The sequence below is a fragment of the Choloepus didactylus genome, chromosome 3 (assembly GCF_015220235.1).
Source record: "Choloepus didactylus isolate mChoDid1 chromosome 3, mChoDid1.pri, whole genome shotgun sequence".
Taxonomy (NCBI): domain Eukaryota; kingdom Metazoa; phylum Chordata; class Mammalia; order Pilosa; family Megalonychidae; genus Choloepus; species Choloepus didactylus.
In genome coordinates, this window is record NC_051309.1 from 94,443,710 (window position 1) to 94,466,866 (window position 23,157).

The 23,157-nt window shown below is 37.4% G+C and overlaps 2 protein-coding genes across 2 annotated transcripts; one reads left to right on the top strand and one right to left on the bottom strand.

Annotated features, from left to right (window-relative positions):
• Positions 1-6,345: 6,345 nt before the first annotated feature.
• LOC119530352 (DPH3 homolog) lies at positions 6,346-7,743 on the bottom strand. The gene is made up of 2 exons (XM_037831453.1): positions 7,641-7,743; positions 6,346-6,593 (listed from the first exon to the last, which is right to left on the bottom strand). The coding sequence occupies exons 1-2, from the start codon at positions 7,741-7,743 to the stop codon at positions 6,346-6,348; spliced, it is 351 nt and encodes a 116-aa protein (XP_037687381.1).
• LOC119528713 (dentin sialophosphoprotein) lies at positions 7,497-22,125 on the top strand. The gene is made up of 5 exons (XM_037828996.1): positions 7,497-7,661; positions 14,667-14,742; positions 15,718-15,804; positions 15,955-16,953; positions 17,430-22,125. The coding sequence occupies exons 2-5, from the start codon at positions 14,692-14,694 to the stop codon at positions 18,870-18,872; spliced, it is 2,580 nt and encodes an 859-aa protein (XP_037684924.1). The 5' UTR covers positions 7,497-7,661; positions 14,667-14,691; the 3' UTR covers positions 18,873-22,125.
• Positions 22,126-23,157: the final 1,032 nt, after the last annotated feature.

Sequence of the window (23,157 nt, forward strand, 5' to 3'; positions counted from 1 at the left end):
TCTGTTTGTTTGCTTGTTTTTCCCCCCTCAAAATTGACCTTGGAAGCAGTGGGATATGAGATCTGGGGATACTCTGCAGCCAGGTAAGGCTGATGGAAGCTTGTATCAGAGTGTGGAACCACTGACCCCTTTAAGATAGCTGATTGTCTCTCCAGTAAAGAAAAATCACAAAATGAACACTTGGGGAGCTGCCTTATATTGGCTGATGAACCCAACCTACGGTTGCCAGACTTAGTAAATGAAAATACAGGACATCCCATTAATTTGAATGATTTCTAATTGTTTATGTGCATGTACATTGAGATAAAAGAAAAAAACTGCATGAGACATATTTCAAAAGTATCTGTTGTTTATCTGAAATAAATTATAAGTATCTAAATACATACCTTTCTTTAATTATATTTCCCTGATTTGAATTTCCTTAAGAGTTCCATGTTTTGCAGAATTTATTTATGTCTTACAGTTACAGTCTCTGTTCTATTTATATTGTAATGTAACTCTACAGTGGTTACATACAACTCATTTATTCTTTTAGCCAATAACATTCATTTATGAGAAAACACACTCAACACTAATTTTATGAGCTGGTGTTTGAACATATACTGGCATAAGTTAGCTCTAATAACTGTTCTTCAAATTTGTTTTATTGACACACATAATACTATCCTTCATGATCTAAATTTCTTTTCCATTCTTCAGGATTATGTTGTGTCTCCTGATCAATTTGAAATGGGTCCACTGAGAGAAAAGAACATTCTTCAACACTACACATGATGATTTCACTTTCTCCCTCGTTGCAAGTGTTCCAGTTTGCTAATGCTGCGGTTATGCAAAATACCAGAAATGGATTGGCTTTTATAAAGGGGATTTATTAGTTCACAAATTTACAGTTCTAAGGCCATAAAAGTGTCAAACTAAGGCATCAACAAGAAGATACCTTTACCAAAGAACGGCTGATGGCTTCCAGAAAACTTGTGTCAGCTGGGAAGGCACGCGGATTTAAGCAATAGAGTGCCTCAATAACATTGTTTGCTCTTCTTTCAATTTGCGTAATTCTTTTGCTAAGAGATATTGAAAACTATGAACAAGAAGTAGATAGGCTCTACTCAATGGCTTAGTTAAAACATCAAGAAGAATTTTGTTCTGTTGTGTTAGTGTGGTCACTCTAGCAACGCTGCTGTTGACCAGTTGATTTTTAGAAGCAGGTCACTGGAGGGAGGCATTTACTGATGCTTTCTCTACAAGTGTGGGGCTAACTGGCTGATGTTCAAGACTCACTCAGAGTTTATTACTCATGTCTGACTTTCAGAAGCCTGGGGCTGTCACTGACTTGCTAACTTTCAGAAGTCTAGTTGCTGGAGTAAGGCCATCATTGGCTGATTTTTAGAGCTTTCATTACAGATCTGTTATCTCTAATTAAGTGTGATTACTTGTTCATGACTTGGGACTTTGGCTGAAGAACAGTTCTTTCCTTTCTTGAATATGAAAAATAAGTATTCTAATTCTCAGTCCCCCCATTTGGTCTTCTCTCAGCCAACCTGCAAGAAGGATCATGAGGAATTGCCCAGATCTTTATTTGTGGGTGTATGAGTTTTCAGCTGGTGCTGCAATTTAAGAGATTTAAGCACCAGTGCCATGGAAGAAAAAATAGCTACAACTGACAAATTTTTGAAATTATTGGAAAAAGACGAATATAGGATCTTTAGGATGTACTGACGAGGTCAACTCAGAACCCAGGACAAAATCATTAAAGGCCAATGAGTCCTTCTATGTATATAGTACACCCAGCAGCTGATTCCCAACCACATCCTATTTCTCTGTGATCTTCTCAGTGCAGGCTGTGCTACAGGGTCTCAAGTGTTTTCAAACAGGAGTGGCTGGATAGTTTGAGAGGCTCCAAGTCAATGAAAAGTTGGAAGTAAAGCAGTGGCATGATTAGATTTGCATTTTAGAAAGGTCTTTATGGCATCTGTGTGAGAAATATGGGGATGTAGGGAGCAGAGATTGGAGGCAGGCAATTGGGTTGGAGTCTCACATTAACTAGGAGGAAAGAAATAAGAGCCATTGAAATTTTGTTTCTACCAAAGGTCAGTAATTTGTTTATAGTATTGAATAAAATAACTTGTCAAAATTTGGGGGGTCTTATTTAAAAGGCATCTCCTTGCCATTAATCCTAAGGAAATTTTGGGACATGGTAAGTGAAGGACTTGGACTTGATGAAGCGGGCTGAAATTCATAATAGCTACCTTTATTAGGAATTAAGTGTGATATTTACTGATAAGACTAGTTTTGATTTGGCTCAGCTACTGTTTATCCAAATTTCAAAAAACAGTAAGGCAGAGGTTCAAAGTCATGGTAATGTAGAAGTCACTAGGTTAAGAGTTCAATTCCAAATGCTTTTATTGAGAACAGAGTAACAATCCTAATTAAGAATTTCAGATCTTATTTCTTTGCTAAGTTGATGTAGATTCTTGAGTCCATATCTTAAATTTTAGTTATGGTTTCCACAATTAAATTGGAGCTTGTTTCTCTTTGGGAAGCCTTTATTAAAGCTGTAATTTTGACTTCTTAATTTAGTTATAGGATTTGAAATGGGTATAGCAGGATTGGGTTAATTACTTTTTATTTTCTAAAAGCTTTACTGAGGTACAATTGACACAATAAACTTCACATATTTATAGTACAATTTGATACATCTTGGCATATGTATACATCTGTGAAACCAGCAACATAATCAAGACAATGAAATGTATATATCAAATTTCCTTGTGTCCCTGTATAATCCCTCCCACCTGTCCCCTTCTCATGACCCCAGGCAACCACTGCTCTGTTTTCTGTTACTAGATATTAGGTTGTGTGGTGGGTAGTCTTTTAAGATGACCACAAATGACCCTCACCCTTATGTAATCCCCTCCCCTTTGACATCAGATGGAACCTGTAAGTATGATGTTTCATTCCCATGATTATGGCTCATTACATAGAAAAATGGATTTGGTGGGTGTAATTAAGATTACTAATAAGTTGACCTTAAGATAAAGTGATTATCTGGTGAGTCTAACCCAATCATAAGAGTTCTCTAAAAGTTGAGTATGCTTGGCAACTTTTTAGGCAACAATAGAAAATGCTAATACAGATTTTGTTACATGGAAGTGGGGTGCCATCATAAGAAATACCTAATATGTGGGAGCAACTCTGGAATCAAGCAGTAGGTGAAGGCTGGAAGAATATTGAAGAATATGATAGAGAAAGTCTGGATTGCTTTGAATAGACTGTTAGAAATATAGATGTTAATGCTCCCTGTGAGTTCTCAGAAGGAAGTGAGAAACATGTTATTGGAATCTACAGGAATAACGTTCATTGCTATGTAGTGGCAGAAAGCTTAGAATTGCGCTCTGCAGTTATGTGGAAAGCAGAACTTGGAAGCAATGAAATTGAATGTTTGACTAAGGAGATTTCAAAACAAAGTGTTGAAGACGTCTGTGTTTTCTTTTTTTTTTTTTTTTTTCCTTGCTGCTCATAGTAAAGTGTGAGAGGAATAGAGGGGAGAACTTTTAAACAAAAAGGAACCAGGACCTGATGATGTTGAAAATTCTCTGCCTCTCTAGACAGCAAAAGATGCTAAAATTAAGAGATTCATTGTCAAGAAAGCTAGATCTAGAGAAACGACTGGGAGTGTGATTCTACAATTCTGCTGAAACCTGGGAAAGATCAAAATGTCAGAGGAGTAACTCACAAGAGATTAAAGGTTGCCTCACAGATCTTTTCAATTAAACCAAAGGGCATCTAGGCAATTTAAGGGCATTTTCCTCAGGTATCTTAGCACAAGCCAAAGGTAGAGAAGGGATTATCTGGAAAGATCTGTGGACATGACTTTGTCTAACGCATTGTGATAGTTTGAAGCTGGATATACACCAGAAAAGTACTTCTTCAAGTTAAAATGGGTGTAGACCCATTATAAGTAGGATCTTTTGGTGAGTAGGATCTTAACTTAAGATATGACCCACCTTTTTTCAGGGTGGGTCTTAATCCTCTTACTGGAGTCCTTTATAAGAGAATGAAATTCAGACAAAGAGAAAGCCATGGAAGCTAGAGGCTGAAAGCAACAAAACCCAGAAGAGAAAGGAGAGACCAGAAGACACTGCCACGTGTCTTGCCATGTGATAGAGGAGTCCAGGCAACTGGGCTTCAGGAAGAAGGTATTGTCTTGATGCCTTGATTTGGACATTTTCACAACCTCAGAACTGTAAGCTTGTGAGCTAATAAATTCCCATTACTAAAAGCCAACCTATTTTATAGTATCTGCTTTTGGCAGCCTAGCAAACTAGAACAAGGAGTGAAACCTGTGAAATCTATGGAAGGGCCACAGTTTCTTGAAAAGTTTATATCAGCAACTGCCATCTGGGACTAAAAGGGATAGAGGAGGAGGAGGAGGAGAGAGAGGGAAATGAAAAGAGGCCATAGAAATCTGTCTTACTTTCCTAGTGATGCTGTAACAAAGTACCACAAATGGGGTGCCTTAAAACAATAGAAATTTATTGTCCCCCAGTGCTGGAGGCTAGAAGTCTGAAACCAAGTTGATAGCAGGGCCATGCTTCCTCTGAAAATAGAGCTCTGGCAGTGTTTGCCGGCAATCCATGGTGTTCTTTGACTTGTGATGTACACAGTCTCTGCCTCCATTGCATGGCAGTTTTCTCTCTGTGTCCAATTTCCTCTTACAAGGTCACCAATCATATTGAATTAGGGCTCACCCTAATCCAGTTTGGCCTTATATTAACTAATAACATTTTCAAAGATCTATTCCAAGTAGGGTGACATTCATGGGCTCAGGAGTAGGATTTGAACATATAACAAGTCCCCCAAATTTTATTGGCAGAGAGTAGGTTGATAAAACTATTCTGCTGTAAACCCATGTGACCTTTCATGAAAAAGGAAGGATGAAAAACAGGTGGAGTCCCCAGAAGGCAGAACTAAGGACCCAGAGGGTGTGGAGCTAAGAACCAACGGGTATTACACCTTTGCTTTGAGATTTAATGAAAGAATTTTGATAGCAGCCACCCAAACTGGATTTCAAAACTACTTTGGGCTGATGATTTCTTTTTCTTTTTTTTTAATTATCTGACTTTATTTAGCATACCAATAGTTTATCTAGGTAAGAAATTAATATGTATAGTTATTAAAAAATTTGAGGTGCTTTCCAAGGTGTGCCGGTTTGAGTTTATTGTGTCCCCCAAATGCCATTATCTTTGTGGTCTTGTGGGACAGACGTTTTGGTGTTGGTTGGATTTGCTTGGAATGTGCCCCACCCAGCTGTGGGCGATGGTTCTGATGAGATGTTCCCATGGAGGCGTGGCCCCGCCCATTCAGGGTGGGCCTTTATCAGTGGAGCTATATAAAGGAGCTGACTCAGAGAGAGGGAACTCACTGAGTGCAGCTGGGAGTGATGTTTTGAAGAGGAGCAAGCTTGCTAGAGAGGAACGTCCTGGGAGAAAGCCGTTTTGAGGCCGGAGCTTTGGAGCAGAGGCCAGCTGCCTTCCTAGCTAACAGAGGTTTTCCGGACGCCATTGGCCATCCTCTGGTGAAGGTACCCGATTGCTGAGGTGTTACCTTGGATGCTTTGTGGCCTTAAGACTGTAACTGTGTAGTGAAATAAACCCCCGTTTTATAAAAGCCTATCCATCTCTGGTGTTTCGCATTCTGCAGCATTAGCAAACTGGAACACAAGGAAAATATTTCTTTCTGGAGGTGTACACTAAAGTGTATTTAGAACCATTTTAACAGCTGTCTTTATAATTTTCAAATTCAAAAGTATGGTAACATCAAGTTTTTGAAGAATAGAGTCTCTTTCTCTGTAATTCATAATTTAGATAGTTTGAGTTTATAAAGGTTTCAGACACCATTTCAGTTCCTGCAAGCTACCAAACCTGACATTATAGAACTGACAGTTCAGAAATCATCTGATCCAATCATCTAATTGTACAGATAAGGAATTCACTGGCATTGTCAAGATTACAAAAGCTAATGAAAGGCAGAGCCTGGACTACAAATCGGTTCTTAGAAGGGCTCCAGAAATGTCTGTTAGGCTAAATAAGGCACATTTGTCACACAGAACTCTAGTCATATCTAAAATGACCCTGATTTTACTTTTTTTAACATTGGATTGAATTCTGATGGTTGATTTGTAATTCACAAACATATTTAGTCATTCCGACTATTGCAGTTTATCACCGACCATTGATTGCTAGGGCTGTTTATGCTTCTTTTCTGCTGGGATATTTTGATTTCAGCAACTTTTTTCCAACTTGGCTCATTCTCAACTGTTCTAGATTTGGATTCTTAAAGCCTTCTTCAGCATTTAACTAATTCTTTGTTGGTGGAATGTGCTGGGATTGTTTCTCCACACATAACCTGATCTTTGTCATAAATCACTTTTATAATGAGAGAGCAGCTAGGACATGTTATCATGTCTTCTTCATTCTCCAAATCTGCCTTGGTGATGGAAAAATTATTCCCACATGGGCAGGGGTAGAAATACATCTCTGAGTCCTCATTGTCGTACTGGAAGTCCTTGATCTCCACCTCACCATGAGGTGTTACTAGGGTCAGCCAAAGGGCTGTCACCCAACGTCTGACACCTCCTCTGAGGTGACTAACTTCAGTGTCACCAGCTGGGGCTCTGATGATTTCTTTTTATTTTCTCTTTCCCCTGTTTAAAATCAGAATGTCTATAACTCAGCCTATGTCTATTCTACCATTTTATTTTGGGAGTGAAACTTGTCTCTTTAATGTCACAGGTCCACAGATGGAGAGGAATTGTGCCTCAGATGTACTTAATAGTTTATGCCAGGAACCTCATCTACGTATGATTTAGATGATTAAGAGGAGGAAATTTAGGTGAGATTTTGGAATTGTACTGATATTTTAATGAGGATCTTGGGAGAGGGTGAATGTATTTTGCATGTGGGATGGAAGTAGGGTCAGAGGGTGGTCTATGATAGGCAGAATTCTAAGACAGCCAATGACTCTCTTTTCCTCCATTTTGAGTGTTGCTGAAACCTGCATAGATATGATGCTATCTCATGCTTGTGATTATGTAATATTACATGGCAAAAGAGATTTTGCAGATATAATTAATACAGTCAAATACAGCTTGCATTTTTTAGTATTTTAAATAAATGGAATTATACAGTAGGTATCCTTTGTTGTCTGTTATCTTTTACTAAGCATAATTATTTTGAGATTCATCTATGTTGTAGTGTGTGTGTGGTAGGGGACAGTTTTAGCGTGGCCTGCCACCTTTCCCTGAGACCTGCAAATATATCCTATACTCAGGACCAAGGGTGTAGCCCTGGCGGGATAAAACACAATCTCCTCGTAGATAAGGGGACTGCCGGTACATTCCTTTCCTTAACCCAGAGCATATGTAAATACACACTGGAGACAGTCTGACTCTAGTGAGCATGTTTTATGACATTCAGCTCACACCCTGGTGGTATGTTTGTCCCTGGTGGAGAAAGAGTGAGGTTCCTCCACTATGGCACACAAACACAAGAGGCGGTGCTGCACCTAGAACATCTCCCTCTGTCAACCACAGTTTGAGACCCACTGGCAATGGGGGACAGATGCCTGCTAGTGAAGCTGACCTTGCTCTGTCTCTTTTCTATGTGAGTAAAACATTCCATCCAGTGCTGTGTGAGTTGTGCCTCTGGTGAGGACCCTGACACCTGTGTTGGGGTAGGCTGACATCTCTTTAGGTGTCTCCCTTTCTGACTGACAGTGTGTTTCAGTAGTTCATTCCTTTTTAAATGCTGAGCAGTATTCCATTGTAGTCTATACTAGAGTTAGTTTATCCATCTACCCGTCAATGAACATTTGGGTTGTTTTCACTTTTTGACTATAACAAATAAAGTTGTTAAGAAAATTTGCCTATGAAAAGTCATTCTAAAGACAGATGCTTTCATCTGGATTTTGTCAAATGCTTTTTCTGAGTTTATTGAGATCTTTTGGTTTTTCTTTTTTACTTTGTTAATATGGTGAATTACATTGTTTAATTTTCTAAGGATAAACCAGCCAATCCTGCTTTGTAATGTCTTTGTTTGCTTTTATATCAGGGTAAAGTTGGCCTCATAAATCTTCATTAAATGTTTAGTAGAAATTACCAGCCAAGACTTCTGGGCTTGAAGTTTTCTTTGTGAATAGGTTTGCAACTCTGAATTTATTTCATGGATATAGGGTTATTTCTTCTTGAATGAGCATTGGTGGTTTGAAGGAACTGTCCATGTCCATTTTGTCTAAATCAATTTATTTGTTCACAGTGCTCCCTTATTGTCTGTTCCCATTTGCTAATGCTGCCATTTTGCAAAATACCAGAAATGAATTGGCTTTTATATGGGGGGGGGTTATTTTGTTACAAAGTTACAGTCTTATGACCATGAAAATGTCCAAGGTAAGACATCAACAGTAGGGCATCTGGAAAACCTCTGTTAGCTGGGAAGCCACATGGCTGGTGTCTGCTTGCTCCCAGTTTGTGTTTCAAAATGGCGTTCTCCAAAATGTTGCTTTTGGAGTGTTTTGTCCTCTCTTAGCTTCTCCAGATCAAACTCTGGGCTAGCATAAGTCTGCTTTGAGTGGCTGTCTTCAGAATATCTCTGTAAACTGCAACAGTGTCTGGGCCTGTGTGGCTCTTTTTAAAGTACTCCAGTGATCTAATAAAGACCCACTCTGAATGGGTGGGGCAATATCTCCATGGAAATAATCCAATGAAATGTCTCACCCACAAATCTGTTGTTTATTGTGGTCACCTTCATCAATGATCTAGTTAGATCTTCTGGATAACTTGCTGCAGCTTCTACACTAGCACTTGCTTTTTTACCTTGCACTTTTGTGTTATGGAGATGGCGTCTTTTCTTAAACCTCATGAACTAGTTTCAAACTTTTCTTCTGCAGCTTCCTCGCCTCTCTTAGCCTTCATAGAATTAAAGAGAGGGCCTTGCTTTGGATTATGATTTGGCTAAAGGGGATGTTATTTGTGTGTTCACTGGAGTAGCACTTTTAATTTCCTATGCTTTCACAATTTGGCTAACTGTTTGGTGCAAGAGACCTGGCTTTTGGTCTAGCTGGGCTTTTGACATGCCTTCTTCACTAACCTTAATCATTTCTAGCTTTTGATTTAAAGTGCAACTCTTCCTTTCTCTTGAACACTTAGAGGCCATGGTGGGGTTATTAACTGGCTTAATTTCAATATCGTTGTTTCGCAGGGAACAGGGAAGCCCAAGGAGAGGGAGAGAGAGATGGAGGGATGGCAGATTGGTGGAGCAGTGAGAACACACACAGCATGTATAGATTAAGTTCACTATCTTATGTGGGCATGGTTCTTGGCACCACAAAACAATTACAATGGTAACATCAAAGATTACAGATCACAGATCACCATAATAGTTATAATAATAATGAAAAAGATTGAAGTATTGTGAGAATTACAAAAATGTAACAGAGACAGGAAGTGAGCATATGCTTTTGGAAAAATGGTGTTGATAGACTTGTTCAATGTAATGGTGCTACAAACCTGCAATATGATGAAAAGAAGGCATTATCTGTGAAGCACAATAAAGTGAAGCACAATAAAATGAGGTATGCTTGTACTGATTATTTGTGTCTTCTCTCTTATTTCCGTTATCAATCTGGCTAGAGTCTTATAAATTTTATTGAGCTTTTCAAAAAATCATGTTTTGTTTTCATTGATTTCCTCTATTGCTTTTCTGTTTTTTTCATTGATTTCTTTATTATTTTCTTTCTCCCATTCTTCAAAACTAACTTTCCCTTCTCTTCTAATTGTTTAAGGTGGAAGCTGAGGTTATTGTTTGAGGCTCTTTTCTATCCTGTTATAGATATTTAGTACTATAAATTTTCCCCTAAGGACGGCTTTTGTGGCATCCCCCAAATTTTGATATTTTGTGTTTTTATTTTCACTCAATTCAATGTACATTGAATTTTTTATTTGGTTTCTCCTTTCACTCGTTGGTTATTTAGAAGTGCAACATTTAGTTTCCAAATATTTGGAATTTTCCAGAGATCTTTCTGCCATTGACTTCTAATTTAATTCTACTGTGGTCAGTAAATATATTTTATATGACTCAAATCCTTTCAAATTTATTGAGATTTGTTTTATGGCCTAGAATATGGTCTACCTTGGTAAATGTTCCATATATATTTAAAAAGAATGTTTATTCTGCTGTTTTGGATGAAGTGTTTTGTAAATGTCAATGAGGTGAAGTTGGTTTATATTTCTGTATGTATCTTCCATATCTGTAATGATTTTCTGCCTAATAAGTCAATTATTGAGAGGCTTATTGAAATCTCTGACTATAACTCATGTTAATTCAAATTAAAGGAAAAGGAAAGTGGACTCAATGACCTAGTCTTCACTGATGTGTGCTTGTGTGTGTGTAGTGATTGCTCCCAGAAGTGATTTGTATCTTCTTAGAATTTGATTAGGCCATTTATGCCATCGAAATAAACATGCTGTCTAAATAAAACCAAAGTTCTTGCTATGAAATCACAGCTTTGAGGCAAATCCACTTTCCATTCCCTTCAGTCCCTTTCAACCATATTGCTTTCCCTACAATATATGAACGTGTATTTATGTATAAGTTCATATATAAGTTCTGGAGATACCACTGTTGGCTAATAGTATAGTATTAGCTTGCCTTACATGGTTCATACCCTTCAATATTATAATATTAAAAAGATTTCTAAAAATTCATGAAAGTACATGGGGAGACATGAGTTGTCAGGCTTTTGAACTCACAGATTAAAGAAATGGTTTAGGAATTAACCATATTGTAGCATATAGCCAAGGTTCAGGAAAATGGTGAGTTCAGGTACCAAAACTTCCTGCTAAAGACAGTTTGTTTTTCTTTACAGTATTTCCTGCTATTATTGTACTCCACAACTGACACAGATAATTGAGAGCTAAATTTATTGTCTGCGCATACTTGTGCACATCTAGCTACTCTTACACTTTCATAAGTTTTGATATTTTAAATAGCTATTTAAAATATTTAGTTTGCATACTAAATTAATGCATTTTCAAACTTTATATCACTGTTTATTTACATCAGAGAGGTTTCGTGGGTGCTTCTGTTTATAGAATGTTAAAGACCCCTCTGGCAAAGCCAAAGCAGTTGTATGTGGACCATTTCTTGAATTATAGAAGAGAAACTTTAATATCTACCTCAAGAATGATAGGGGTCTTAAAAAGGTAGTCATATTTACTAAAGAAACCTAGAGTTTTCTTAGATTGCCAACCTTAGCAAGAGAAGAAATGTCAGGGTGACAGAGTTTAAGTGGCTCTTTTCAGGTTTGTTATACCTATTCTCTATACTTAAGATGAAAAATAGCCCCCCAGGAGCTTTTTAATTAAGTGAAAGTAAGTCTAGTCTCTTTGGAACCAAATAGTTCACTGAACAAATACATATCAGCAAGCGAAGGAAGTGGAGGAAGTTACTATGGGCCTCATAGACATGGTGACACTTTACAACCCCATATCAGGGATCCTAAACAGTGATTGGTTGAGAAAATTATCAAACTGAGTTTAAATTTCGGTAGGTAGAAAATTGTCATGCAAAAGTCCAGGATAGTGTGCCATTCTGTCTTCAAAGAGAAAGATAAGAAATTCTGGACTTTCAAAGTTGTCTTGACGGCTTTCAAGGTAAGAACCAACTGATTTACTCAGATCCAACTGATTCCTCTGGAAAGAAATTTCAGTTTTAGAGAAGAAGCCAACTTGGTTTTAAGAAGTGAATAACCATTTATGATTAGATCTTTTCTTTCCATTTGACTCATCAAATCAGAAGTATTAGAAGATAATGGAAAATGATGTGTTAAGGGATGCTAATGCCATCTAGCAAAAAATTGTACTACTAAAGAAGAAGATTTTTTTTCCACAGCCAGTGTGTTAAAATATCAGTTGGCTATATAGAAAAAGTACAAATAAGATGAAGCAAATATTTTAAATCTAAAATATGAACAACAAAATATGTGATTAGAATATTTTATGCATAATTCACTAAAGCTCCATGACTGTCATTTTATCCAGAAAATCCATTTTTAAGAATCTTAAATCTAATCAGAGCCAAGCTTTTTTAGCCTCAGCTTTATAATCTGTGATGGGATTAATGAAAAAGGAAAGAAAATATTTCTTCCTGTTTAAAATAGTAACAACAATAACATTTAAATATTGGCTCATTAAAAATAAACATGGATTTGGGAATCTCATTTAACACATTATGTTACATTTCAGTCTGGCCAATCCACATAGTTATAAGCTCCATGAGGGCAGGTTTGTTTGTTTCCAGGGCACATTATCTGGCCTATAGTAGGCCTTCCACTGTTTGTTAATGAATGAATCCCAGTTTATGTTTAACTTTTTGGCCCCTGAAAAATAACTTTTCGCCTAGATAATTAATTTTTCTTTTTTTTTTTTTTTTTTTTTGCCATTTGACCTCAGAATTTTAAAAGGTAGATTAAAACATTTCTATTTAGGAGATCTAGAGATTCTGACTTCTGCCACATTCCTTTTTCCTTTTATGATATCATGATAGATTTGGGGGGAAAAAGACATGTTACTAAAATGTTAGGAAACTGAGGTTGAAATTTGATAGTTATTTAGTTGCTTTGATAAGTTTAGATAAAAACTAGATAAATCAGCTTTTAAAAATCCACTTTGAGCTTTCAAACAGGACTTTAATTAGGCTTTGCTTTTCATGGTTTTATTATTTGCTTGTCCATATTAACTTGGTAATTGCTAGATCTCATTTGTACGATTGTCTTCTTTGTGACAATGATAATCTGAAGAGAGCTCACACAGTTCTGGAGCTTCTGCTTCTAGACTAACAAAATTTAGGGCATTTCTATAATGGGCTTTCAAGCCATTTGCCTGCCTTTGCAAATAGTGACAAGCATCATTGTGCAATTATTCTGGAGTGGGTCTGAAAGCTAAACCGGTCAGATGGCTGGATCGCAATTTAGAAAGGGGATGTATACAACTTGGTCCTCATTATTGGTACATTTCCAGGTCAATATGACTCTTCCAAATCACAGTGGAGACTAGGCTTCTGCAGACTCTGTGATAATTAGGTTTGGGACTGTAGAGTACAGCTAACCCCTGCTTACTAAACAGCTGTCCTTCAATATCTATTCCTCAGAGCTCTGTGTTATATTTGCCTGGGGGATCACCTCAGCCTCATTTTAATCTATAGCATTCATGAAGGAGGTCTAGCTATTCTTGGCTTTCTGTTTAACAGCTACAAAAGTAAGTCCTTTTTTTTTCCAGTAACGCCGGAACCGTGACCTCTGTCCTGTGAGGAGATGCCAATAACTCTTACAACAACTGACATTCTTTGAGCTTTTACATTCCCACCATCAATATTAAATTTAGTCAAGGCCATTTTATAATATTCAGCTTTACAACCTATAAATCCAGTGAGAGTTCATGAAATAGGAGGAAAAATCTTCCTTCGTTTCTACAGCAATGGTTTCATTACATCAAGAAATCCAATTAAAAGTAAATAGGAATTTAGGTTTTGATTCACAGAGATTATGCAATCTCTATACTAAGTATCAAAGATATATATTTGACTGTTTCTGGATTTAAACTCTAATAGAGACTAAGAGTCATATTTTTAGAGTCTCACATAATAATTGCTATCATTTATCAAGAGATTGCTAAGTGCCCAGAGCTGTGCTAGGCACAACTTTTACTAATGAGTATTTATTCAACAAAAATTCATAAAAATGTCTTTTTCTGGGCTATGCATTGAAAGACGATATGATCATCAAGACATTATCCTGAACCTTGACAGCCCTGAGTAGAGTAGGGGAGCATATAAGTAACCAGGCAATTTTAAAACAATGCTTGTGCTACCACAGAGGTGCACAGAGGCTGCTGGGTATAGAAAGGAGAAAGAGATTAAACATCCTTTGAAATGGAGTCAAAGAAAGTTTCCCAGAGACGATTTTTCTGCTAAGCCCCGGGATAATCCTGCAGGCATTATTATCATCCCAAATGGAGGAAAGAAAGGCTTAATAAAGCTATTTAAATTTCTCTAGCTGACCCAATAAGTAGCAGAGGTAGAATTTGAACCCAGGTCTCTGAATCCAAAGTCCATGTTCTTTCTACTAGCCTATGTGCCCCCATGGTAGTAATTTTTTTCCCTTGTAGACAATAGTATAGTCTAATTACATGGATTAGGGGAGGGGAGAGTTACAAGTGCCTCATCCTTTAAGTAAATCTTAGCAGAATTAGTTAATACTTGATTAAGGCTATTTAGAAGACAAAGACATTAGTAACATCAGAAACAAAGGAAGGACAAACTTATGGCTATGCCCTTTGTACCTACCTGGCTATTTCCCTCCATTGGCACAGGTAGAAAAAGTCCAAGTCATTGCATCAGTGCTAAGTCTGAAAATACCCCTGTGTGTCTCCATAACCCTTCCAGGTACGTTCTGGAAAACTGAGTCTTGACATGTTGGAATATGTATTTTTATGTTGGAAATGTACTTCTTGCTCAGGAATAGGGCAAATGCTTACAGACCAAAATAATCTATTACTGTAACTATAGTTTTTTTGCTTTATAAGTAATTTTGTGCTATCCTCTTTTTTTAAACAGCCATTGATTAATATTTCTAAAGAAAATGAAGATAATTATATGTTCTTGCATTTGGGCAATAGCATGGGCTATTCCAGTAAGTATGCCTTCCTTAGAAAATCTCCTTACTGTGCTCTCTTTTTAACCTAACGTGAAAAGAATTTCCATAAGACTTGGCAGATAAGCTAAGTTTAAACACTTAGATTTACGTCAAAGGGTTTACAAGATATCTTTGGGGTCTCAACAAAATCACATATGCACTCTAATTCATGTTCCCATTCCTCCAGCTGAAGCTCACATTTTGTCAGAAAGATTATTATATCAACAAAACCAGTATTGCTCAGGGTGTTTTCAAGAAAGAATAAGAAAAAAATAGGATTTTTTCCAACATAGCCCTCATAGTTATTATTTATATCTGTTTATAAAAGTAATGATATGCTCACCATGGAAAATTTGTAATATGCAGATAAGCAAAGATAATGAAAAATTAGAAACATTGAACTATTTGTAATTTTATTAGCCAGGCTCTATGGCTAGCATTTTGGTATATTTTCATAATACCAAACATTTTGTTATTTGCATAGTTAAGAATTTTCTCAACTACCTCAAAAGTGCTCCTAGAGAACACAGAACTAGCATATCTCTTGATTTTGCATCTGTCCTGGCTCTGATCCTACCTACCACTCTCTTATTGGTTTGGGCCAGGATAATACTCAGGGCCTTGTGCTGTTACAAGAAGCTTGTTTTACAGAAAAAACAAAGGTTTACCTCCTCGTCCTTATAAAAGACCATTTTCCTTTTACAGTTGAGATAAGCGATTTGGGTAATACTTCAATAAAATTGGTAATATCATTGTGAAAAACATTTGTATGCCTAGTTTAAATTTACATATGCACTGTAACAAGCCACTTCTCTTTTCTACCTGATTAGATCATACTCTGGTCTTCGTGTTACTTTTTTTTTCTTTTTGAGGGGGAGATTTGTTAAGGGAAGAATGTGTGTGTGTGTGTATGTGTGTGTGCGTGGACAAAAAATAAGAATATCTCATTTTCTAGTAATTTTGCTTTGGCAGTTTCCTCAAATCAAACCCTTGGAGACACATACCGTGGACAAATCTGTGAATGCATATCTGCTAGCAAAATCGGAAGTGCCAACACAGGTATAGGATATAAAATGTGTTTGCTTTTATTTTCTATTTCTAAACTCATTTTACAGTCCATTAACGTCACAAAAAAAAATGCTACTCATCATTTGTTTGCTGTATTTCAAGATGGTAACCATAATTTATTTTGATTTTTCTCTTTTTCAGGTTGAATTAAACACCAATGACACCAACAAAGAAGGTGAAGCTTCCATGCATGAAAGTGAAAGCGGAATGCAACAGTATACCAAAGATGGTTACAAAGGAGAGGGGAATGACTCTGAGTGTGCAGAAGGAGGAGGAAAGAGTTCTTATACATGTTCCACATTAGCAAAAGACTTGGAGAATGTTGAGAATGGGAATAGGGACACAGGAAAATCAGAAACATATGCTCACGATGGGCTACATGGAAAAGAAGATAACATGACAATAAATGACATCAGGGGAAAAATAAACATCATTGACAATGCTGGAGCAGCAAATGTGAGCAATATTAATGAAAATGTTGATGAGAATACAAATAATGGGGATGTTGTAGATGCAAGTCAGAGTGAGAACGCCACTGTCGTCCAAGAAGATGAAAGTGAAGTAGCTGGAAACAACAGTACAGATCATGTGGATGAAATAAATGGGAATTCTTGTAGAAATGAGGGTGATACAAATGAAATATCATCTCAGAGGGAAGGTGAGAGCAATAGGAATAAGGAGGCTGAGGCCACCCCAGGGAGAAGTGGAACTGGCAATGGACAAGATGCTGCCCTGGGTGATTCTGATGGGAGTCCTAGTGGGAATGGAGCAGATGAGGATGAAGACAAGGGCTCTGGTGATGATGATGGTGAAGAGACAGGAAATGGGAAAGAGGGCATTAATAACAGGGGGGGCCAGGATGATCATGGTAATGGTAAAGAAGATGGCAATGATGGTACCATAGGTCAAAATTCAACTAGTGGTGAAGACAATGATCCTGAAGGCAAAGAAAATTCCCCTAATAACAGTGACAGAGATAATACCTCGAAGAGTGAGGAGGATTCTGACAGTATTCCAAAAGACAATGACAGCCAAAGAATAGAGGACATCCAAAATACCAACCACAGAGGAAGTGAAAGTGTGGAAAATGGAATTACTGATGAATCAGAGCCAAGTGCTATTGGGAAGAGCCAACATAAGGTTAGTTTGTGATGCTGATTTGTTTCAGTGGCAGTTTAAATCCCATCCCTCCATTCCCCATCCTTCCTTTATGTGGTACCACAAAAATAAATTGTGGACACATCCATGTATCTTTGTTCCCCAAATACTTGAATATTGAAGTGGGAACACTAGAGTCCTTACTAGATTCTGATACAGAACAGTTTTTTAAATCAGGCATTTTTGAAAATTTGGTTGCAATTCTAGAAAAGAATTTCTAGATTTCTAGAATGTAACTGTTTACAAAAGTTCCTACTGCGTAGAAATGTGGATGTGTTCTAGAATGTAAACAAAAGAGTACTTGCGAGTGCTGAATAAAGCACGTTTTCACAAACAGCTGTTTCCAGTATGAACTCATGTTTCTCTGGTTCCTTTCTCTAGTCAGTCTTCCTCAGACCAATGCAGTTTTGCAGCTTAACATTCACTAATTAATCATTCTTTTCTCCATCACTCCATAGGGAATAGAAATTGAAGAAGCTGGGGAGATCGACGAAGATAAAGAGAGCAAAGGACAACATGGAATGCTTATGGAGAAAGGAAATGTCAAGTCACAAGGAGAGGCTGACATCATGCATGGACCTGGCCAGAAATCAGAACCTGGAAGTGAGGTTGGACACAGCAAAACTGGGAGTGACAGTAATAGTGATGGATATGACAGTTATGAATTTGACGATGAATCCATGCAAGGAGATGTCCCCAGTAGCCATGATGAGCCTAATGGCAATGATAATGCCAATTCTAAAAGTGACAATAACAACACTAGTCTAGGTAATAGTGACAGCAGTGATGGCAAATCAGACAGCAGTAGTAGCAGTGACAGCAGTGACAGTGACAGCAAATCAGACAGCAGTGAGAGCAGTGAGAGCAGTGATAGTGACAGCAAATCAGACAGCAGTGAGAGCAGTGAGAGCAGTGACAGTGACAGCAAATCAGACAGCAGTGAAAGCAGTGACAGTGACAGCAAATCAGAGAGCAGTGACAACAGTGACAGCAGTGACAGTGACAGCAAATCAGAGAGCAGCAACAGTGACAGCAGCAACAATGACAGCAAATCAGACAATAGTGACAGTAGTGACAGTGACAGCAAATCAGAGAGCAGTGACAGCAGTGACAGCAGTGACAGTGACAGTGAATCAGAGAGCAGTGACAGCAGTGACAGTGACAGCAAATCAGAGAGCAGTGAGAGCAGTGAGACCAGTGACAGTGACAGCAAATCAGAGAACAGTGACAGCAGTGACAGCAGTGACAGTGACAGCAAATCAGAGAGCAGCAACAGTGACAGTGACAGCAAATCAGAGAACAACAGTGACAGCAGTGACAATGACAGCAAGTCAGACAGTAGTGACAGCAGTGACAGTGACAGCAAATCAGAGAGCAGCAACAGCAGTGACAGCAGTGACAGTGACAACAAATCAGACAGTAGCGACAGCAGTGACAGCAGTGACAGTGACAGCAAATCAGAGAGCAGCGACAGCAGTGACAGCAGTGACAGTGACAGCAAATCAGAGAGCAGTGACAGCAGTGACAGTGACAGCAAATCAGATAGTAGTGACAGCAGTGATAGTGATGGTAACGCAGACAGCAGCAATAACAGTGACAGTAAATCAGACAGTAGTGACAGTAAGTTGGACAGCAGTGATAGCAGTGACAACAGCAGCAGCAACAGCAGTGATAGCAGCAAGAGTGACAGCAGTGACAGTAGTGATAGCAGTGATGACAGTGACAGTGACACCAGCGACAGCAGTGACAGCAGTGATAGCAGTGACAGTGACAGCAGTGACAGCAGTGACAGCAGTGACAGTGACACCAGCAACAGCAGTGACAGCAGTGACAGCAGTGATAGTGACAGCAGTGACAGCAGTGATGGCAGTGACAGCAGTGATGGCAGTGACAAGCAGTGACAGTACATCTGGCAATAGTGACGTAAGTCTGGTAATGGCAGAACAATGGAAATGATAGTGACATTGACAGTAACAGTGAAAGCAGTGAAAGTAATCACTTGACCAGTGATAATTAGAATAAGAGAAAAAAACCCCAAAGAATCCTTTTGTCAAAGTTTGATGAGTAATTGATAGGAGATAGAGATTTTCAAGAAAGTAAAGAAAGGGGAGAGATAAACAGAAGACACATATGTAAACATTCTCAGAAAAAACTAGGGGAAAAAAGCCAGACTGTCAGATTTGGAACCAAGTCCCAATTCCCTTAAAGAGAGAATCTTAATTCAAGACATTTGGTGCATGCATGCTAAGGAATATTCATATTCTGAATACGTTTTGTTAAAGGTACACATCTAAATACGAAAGAACAATTAACATATTCTTTAATATTTCACATGGAAACCTCACGTAATCCTTTACTACATGATAACTTCAATTGAAATGCCACTTGCTTTAGGGAAGGTAGCAAGCAACCTGTGGCATTGCCTTAATCCTCCACTAATTATACATTCTGGATAGATGATCTGCTGCTTACTGCTGAGTAAAAGAGCTGTTAGGGCGATTCCAGCTTGGCTACTGATTAATTTGCTTGCTCTAAGGAGGAAATATACTTGTATCATGAAAACAAACAAACAAACAAAAAAACAACCCTCAGCAACTATTTAACCTTTCTGGGTCTTAGTAATAATCTTTGTAAAGAACAGAATAATTAGAAATTATGGAAATTCTAAATGTGCTAGTCAAAAAAAATTCAGAGGCTGGTTTAGACAACAAAATCTGATGTATAGTATTACATTCCCCACAAACCATGGGAACATTAGCACAAAGACCCTAAAACTAGTGACACACCTGATGCAGTGCTTAGAATAGTGTCTTGCTTACAGTAGCCATTCCCCAAATATTAATAGATGAATGAATACATTAAGGAATGACTCTTGGGGGGACGGGTCATTTTTTGAGCTTGAGGTTGACTCTGTTTAGAACTTTGTTAAGTAGTGCCAGTTACTTGTCTTTCACATCAGTCTGACCAAGTCAAACTTGGTTCACAATCTGCCGCTCCCTCACTTGTAAAAACTTTTAATTGTAGTAACATATATATATATGACTCAAAATTTCCCATTTTAACCACTTTCAAGTGTACAATTCAGTGAAATTAATTACATTCACAACACTGTGCTACCATCATCACCATCTATTACTGAAAATTTTTCATCACCTCAAATAGATGCTCTGTACCCATAAAGTGGTAACTACCACCCCTATCCCCTCACTCTGGCCCCTGGTTATCTGTAATCTACTTTTTATCTTTATGAATTTTCTTATTCTAGGCATTTCATGTAAGTGAAATCATGCAATATTTGTCCTTTGTGTCTGGCTATTTCACTCAACATGCTGTCTTCAAGATTCAACCTTGTTGTAGCATGTACTAGAACTTTATTTCTTTTTACAACTGAATAATATTCCACTGCATGTATGGCTATTAAAAGTGTTGGCAAGGAGGTAGAGAAATAGAGATCCTTGTACATTGTTGGTGGAAGTGTAAAATGGTGCAGCCACTGTGGAAAACAGTTTAGCAGTTCCTTGAAAAGTTGAACCTAGAATTACAATATGACCCATCAATCCTACTTTTAGGGATGTACCCCAAAGAATTGAACACAGGGACTCATACAGATATTTGTACACCAATTTTCATAGCAGCATTATTCACAATAGTCAAAAGATGGAAGCAACCCAAGTGTCCATCAACAGATGACTGAATACACAAAATATGGTGTGTACATTCCCCTTAAAAACCCCAATATGCCAAAATTTCTAAAGCAGACCCAGGGCCTCTCTTCTGGCTACTAATCTTTTTATAAAGTCAACAGTTGCTGGCAGATAATGCTTTAGACATCATCTTCTCTCTCTTATTCGAGAGTCATATAAGCAGCCAAAATCTGAGCATGTATCATTCTGCTTTTACATAAATGAGTTTAATTCTTAGTTAGGGATGAAACCCAAGCCCTAGACCACAAGGATCTCAAAGGTATATTAAAATAGTGATATTTAATAGGGCGGATTTGTCATCCAAACCAATATACTTTTGAGGGTGAAATGGGTGCTATGAATAATTACATGGGGCAAGAGGAATTGTCCCAGAAAATGGGGAGGTACAATTACCTTAGCCATAAAACCCTCGGATATTTGTAATGATGATTTATAATTTCCCTCCTTTTCCACTTATGTGTTTATTTAGATTTGCTCTAATTCAAAGACAATAGTGAAGGTATGTAGTGAAGTTATGAATGCAACTTCTGTGATGTTAATTTTCAACAGGTCAGTAGTTGACACTTTATGTTCTAAGAAAGGTTAAGCATACATTATAGAAAGATTTTGCAGTAGGGTTTTTTTTTCTTCTGCCTCCTTTCTCCTTTATGCAAGAGTTTCTTAGTTAAGAGACCACTATTTCAATGAATATTTCTGAAGGCGTTAAAAATACTGCTATTGATAAACTACTTGGAAGCTAATTATACTATAAGATTTCAGGTTTCTACTATAGCAGTCATTTAACTGACCCCAAACTTTACTTAAAATATGTCCTTGGTTTTTAACTCCCTTAGTCTTCAGGATTTTTTTTTTAACTTATAAAATGAGGCTTATAGTACATTTTCTTCCTATTTCAAAGGATTGTTATAAGCACTAGGTCAGATAATGGATCTGAAATTCTTTGTAAACTGTACAGCATATATAAATGAAAGAGATAATGAATTTCTGTGTTATAATAAACATCTATTTATGTGATTTGTTCACAAGGAAAACACCCTTCCTACTAATGAGTTTTTAAATGCTTAGTCCCCCATCACAGTTTAAAAAATTAACTAGTTATTTTTTATTAAAAAGTTAATAAATGTATATACATCAAATAAAAACATCAAACACTGTAAAAAGGTATACAAAAATATTAAATCTCCATTATCCCAGACTCCCAGTCTTCCATTTCTCTTATCTACAGGTGATTCTTACTAAAAATATCTTGTGGAACTTTCCAGAAATATTCTATGCCCAGATAAACACTAATGTCCCTCTTTTACAAACACATGGAAGTCCAGTATATACACCATTCTTAACTTACTTTGAAAAATTTAACAATATACCTTGAGTATTGGTTCATAGCACACAAATAAACCTCTTTCTTTTCTCATACCTGCGTAGTATTTCATTTTATGAACCTGCCCCTATTGTTCCATCATATTCTAAGCCATTTTCAGTCCCATGAGAGTCTCTACAGAAAATCACCTGCTGCAATAGCCTATGCTGGATGAATTTCCAGCCAGTTCTTATAAAGAACACACTTTAAGGAGTGTTATTGGGGTGTGGGTGGGGCAGAGAAGTTTAGAATCTTGGGCTTGTGTCTGATACAATGAAGGAAGATGCAATCCTGATTTTCTCATGCAGCTGTATCTGCACTGACCTGTGGACCCTGGAGACAAGAATGGGGCAGGTACACTCCAAAAGAACACCTCAAGAGTAGATCCTTTCAACACAAGTTGTCTAGTTTTAGGAAATAAAATTCATTTTGAGCTATTTTCTAGAATAGCGATTAATAAGCTGAGAGCAGTATTTTTTAAACTGTAGGTTGTGCTCGTTTAGGAGGTCATGATATCAATTTAGTGAATCATGACCAACATCTTTTTTTAATACATTTTTATTGTGAAATTTAACATACATACAGAGCAGTGACAACTTTCAAAGTATGATTTAACAAGAGAGCAAATCAATATCTTTTAAAGTGAAAGAATAGAAGAGAAAAATCAGAGTGCCTCATATGTGATGTTTTTGACACTTGATCATATTTATCTATCTACACACACATGCACAAATGAAGTTTGCACATATTAGGACATGGTGTAAAATGTTTGGCTAACCGTTGGTTGCAATAAAAAAGTTTGAAAGCCATTGATTTAGAAAAGCATTACAAAAACATCATTACCTATAATAATCATTTTATATTTACTTTTCACATTCACTTTTAAGTCTCCCCCCTGACTCCATTTTGAAGTGGTGATTTAAAAAAAAAAAAAGAAATAATGGTGTATGTGTGTGTGTAGGGGGAAGAGTGGTTTCTAGATTTATTTGTGTCACAGTAAAAGAGTCATGGTAACACTGTCACCTCTTGAACAAGGGACTATGGTGCTGTAGGTTTGCTGAGAATTCAAAAGATTACTTCCTGGTTGCAAGAGTTACTCCACATATGACTGAAATCACAAGA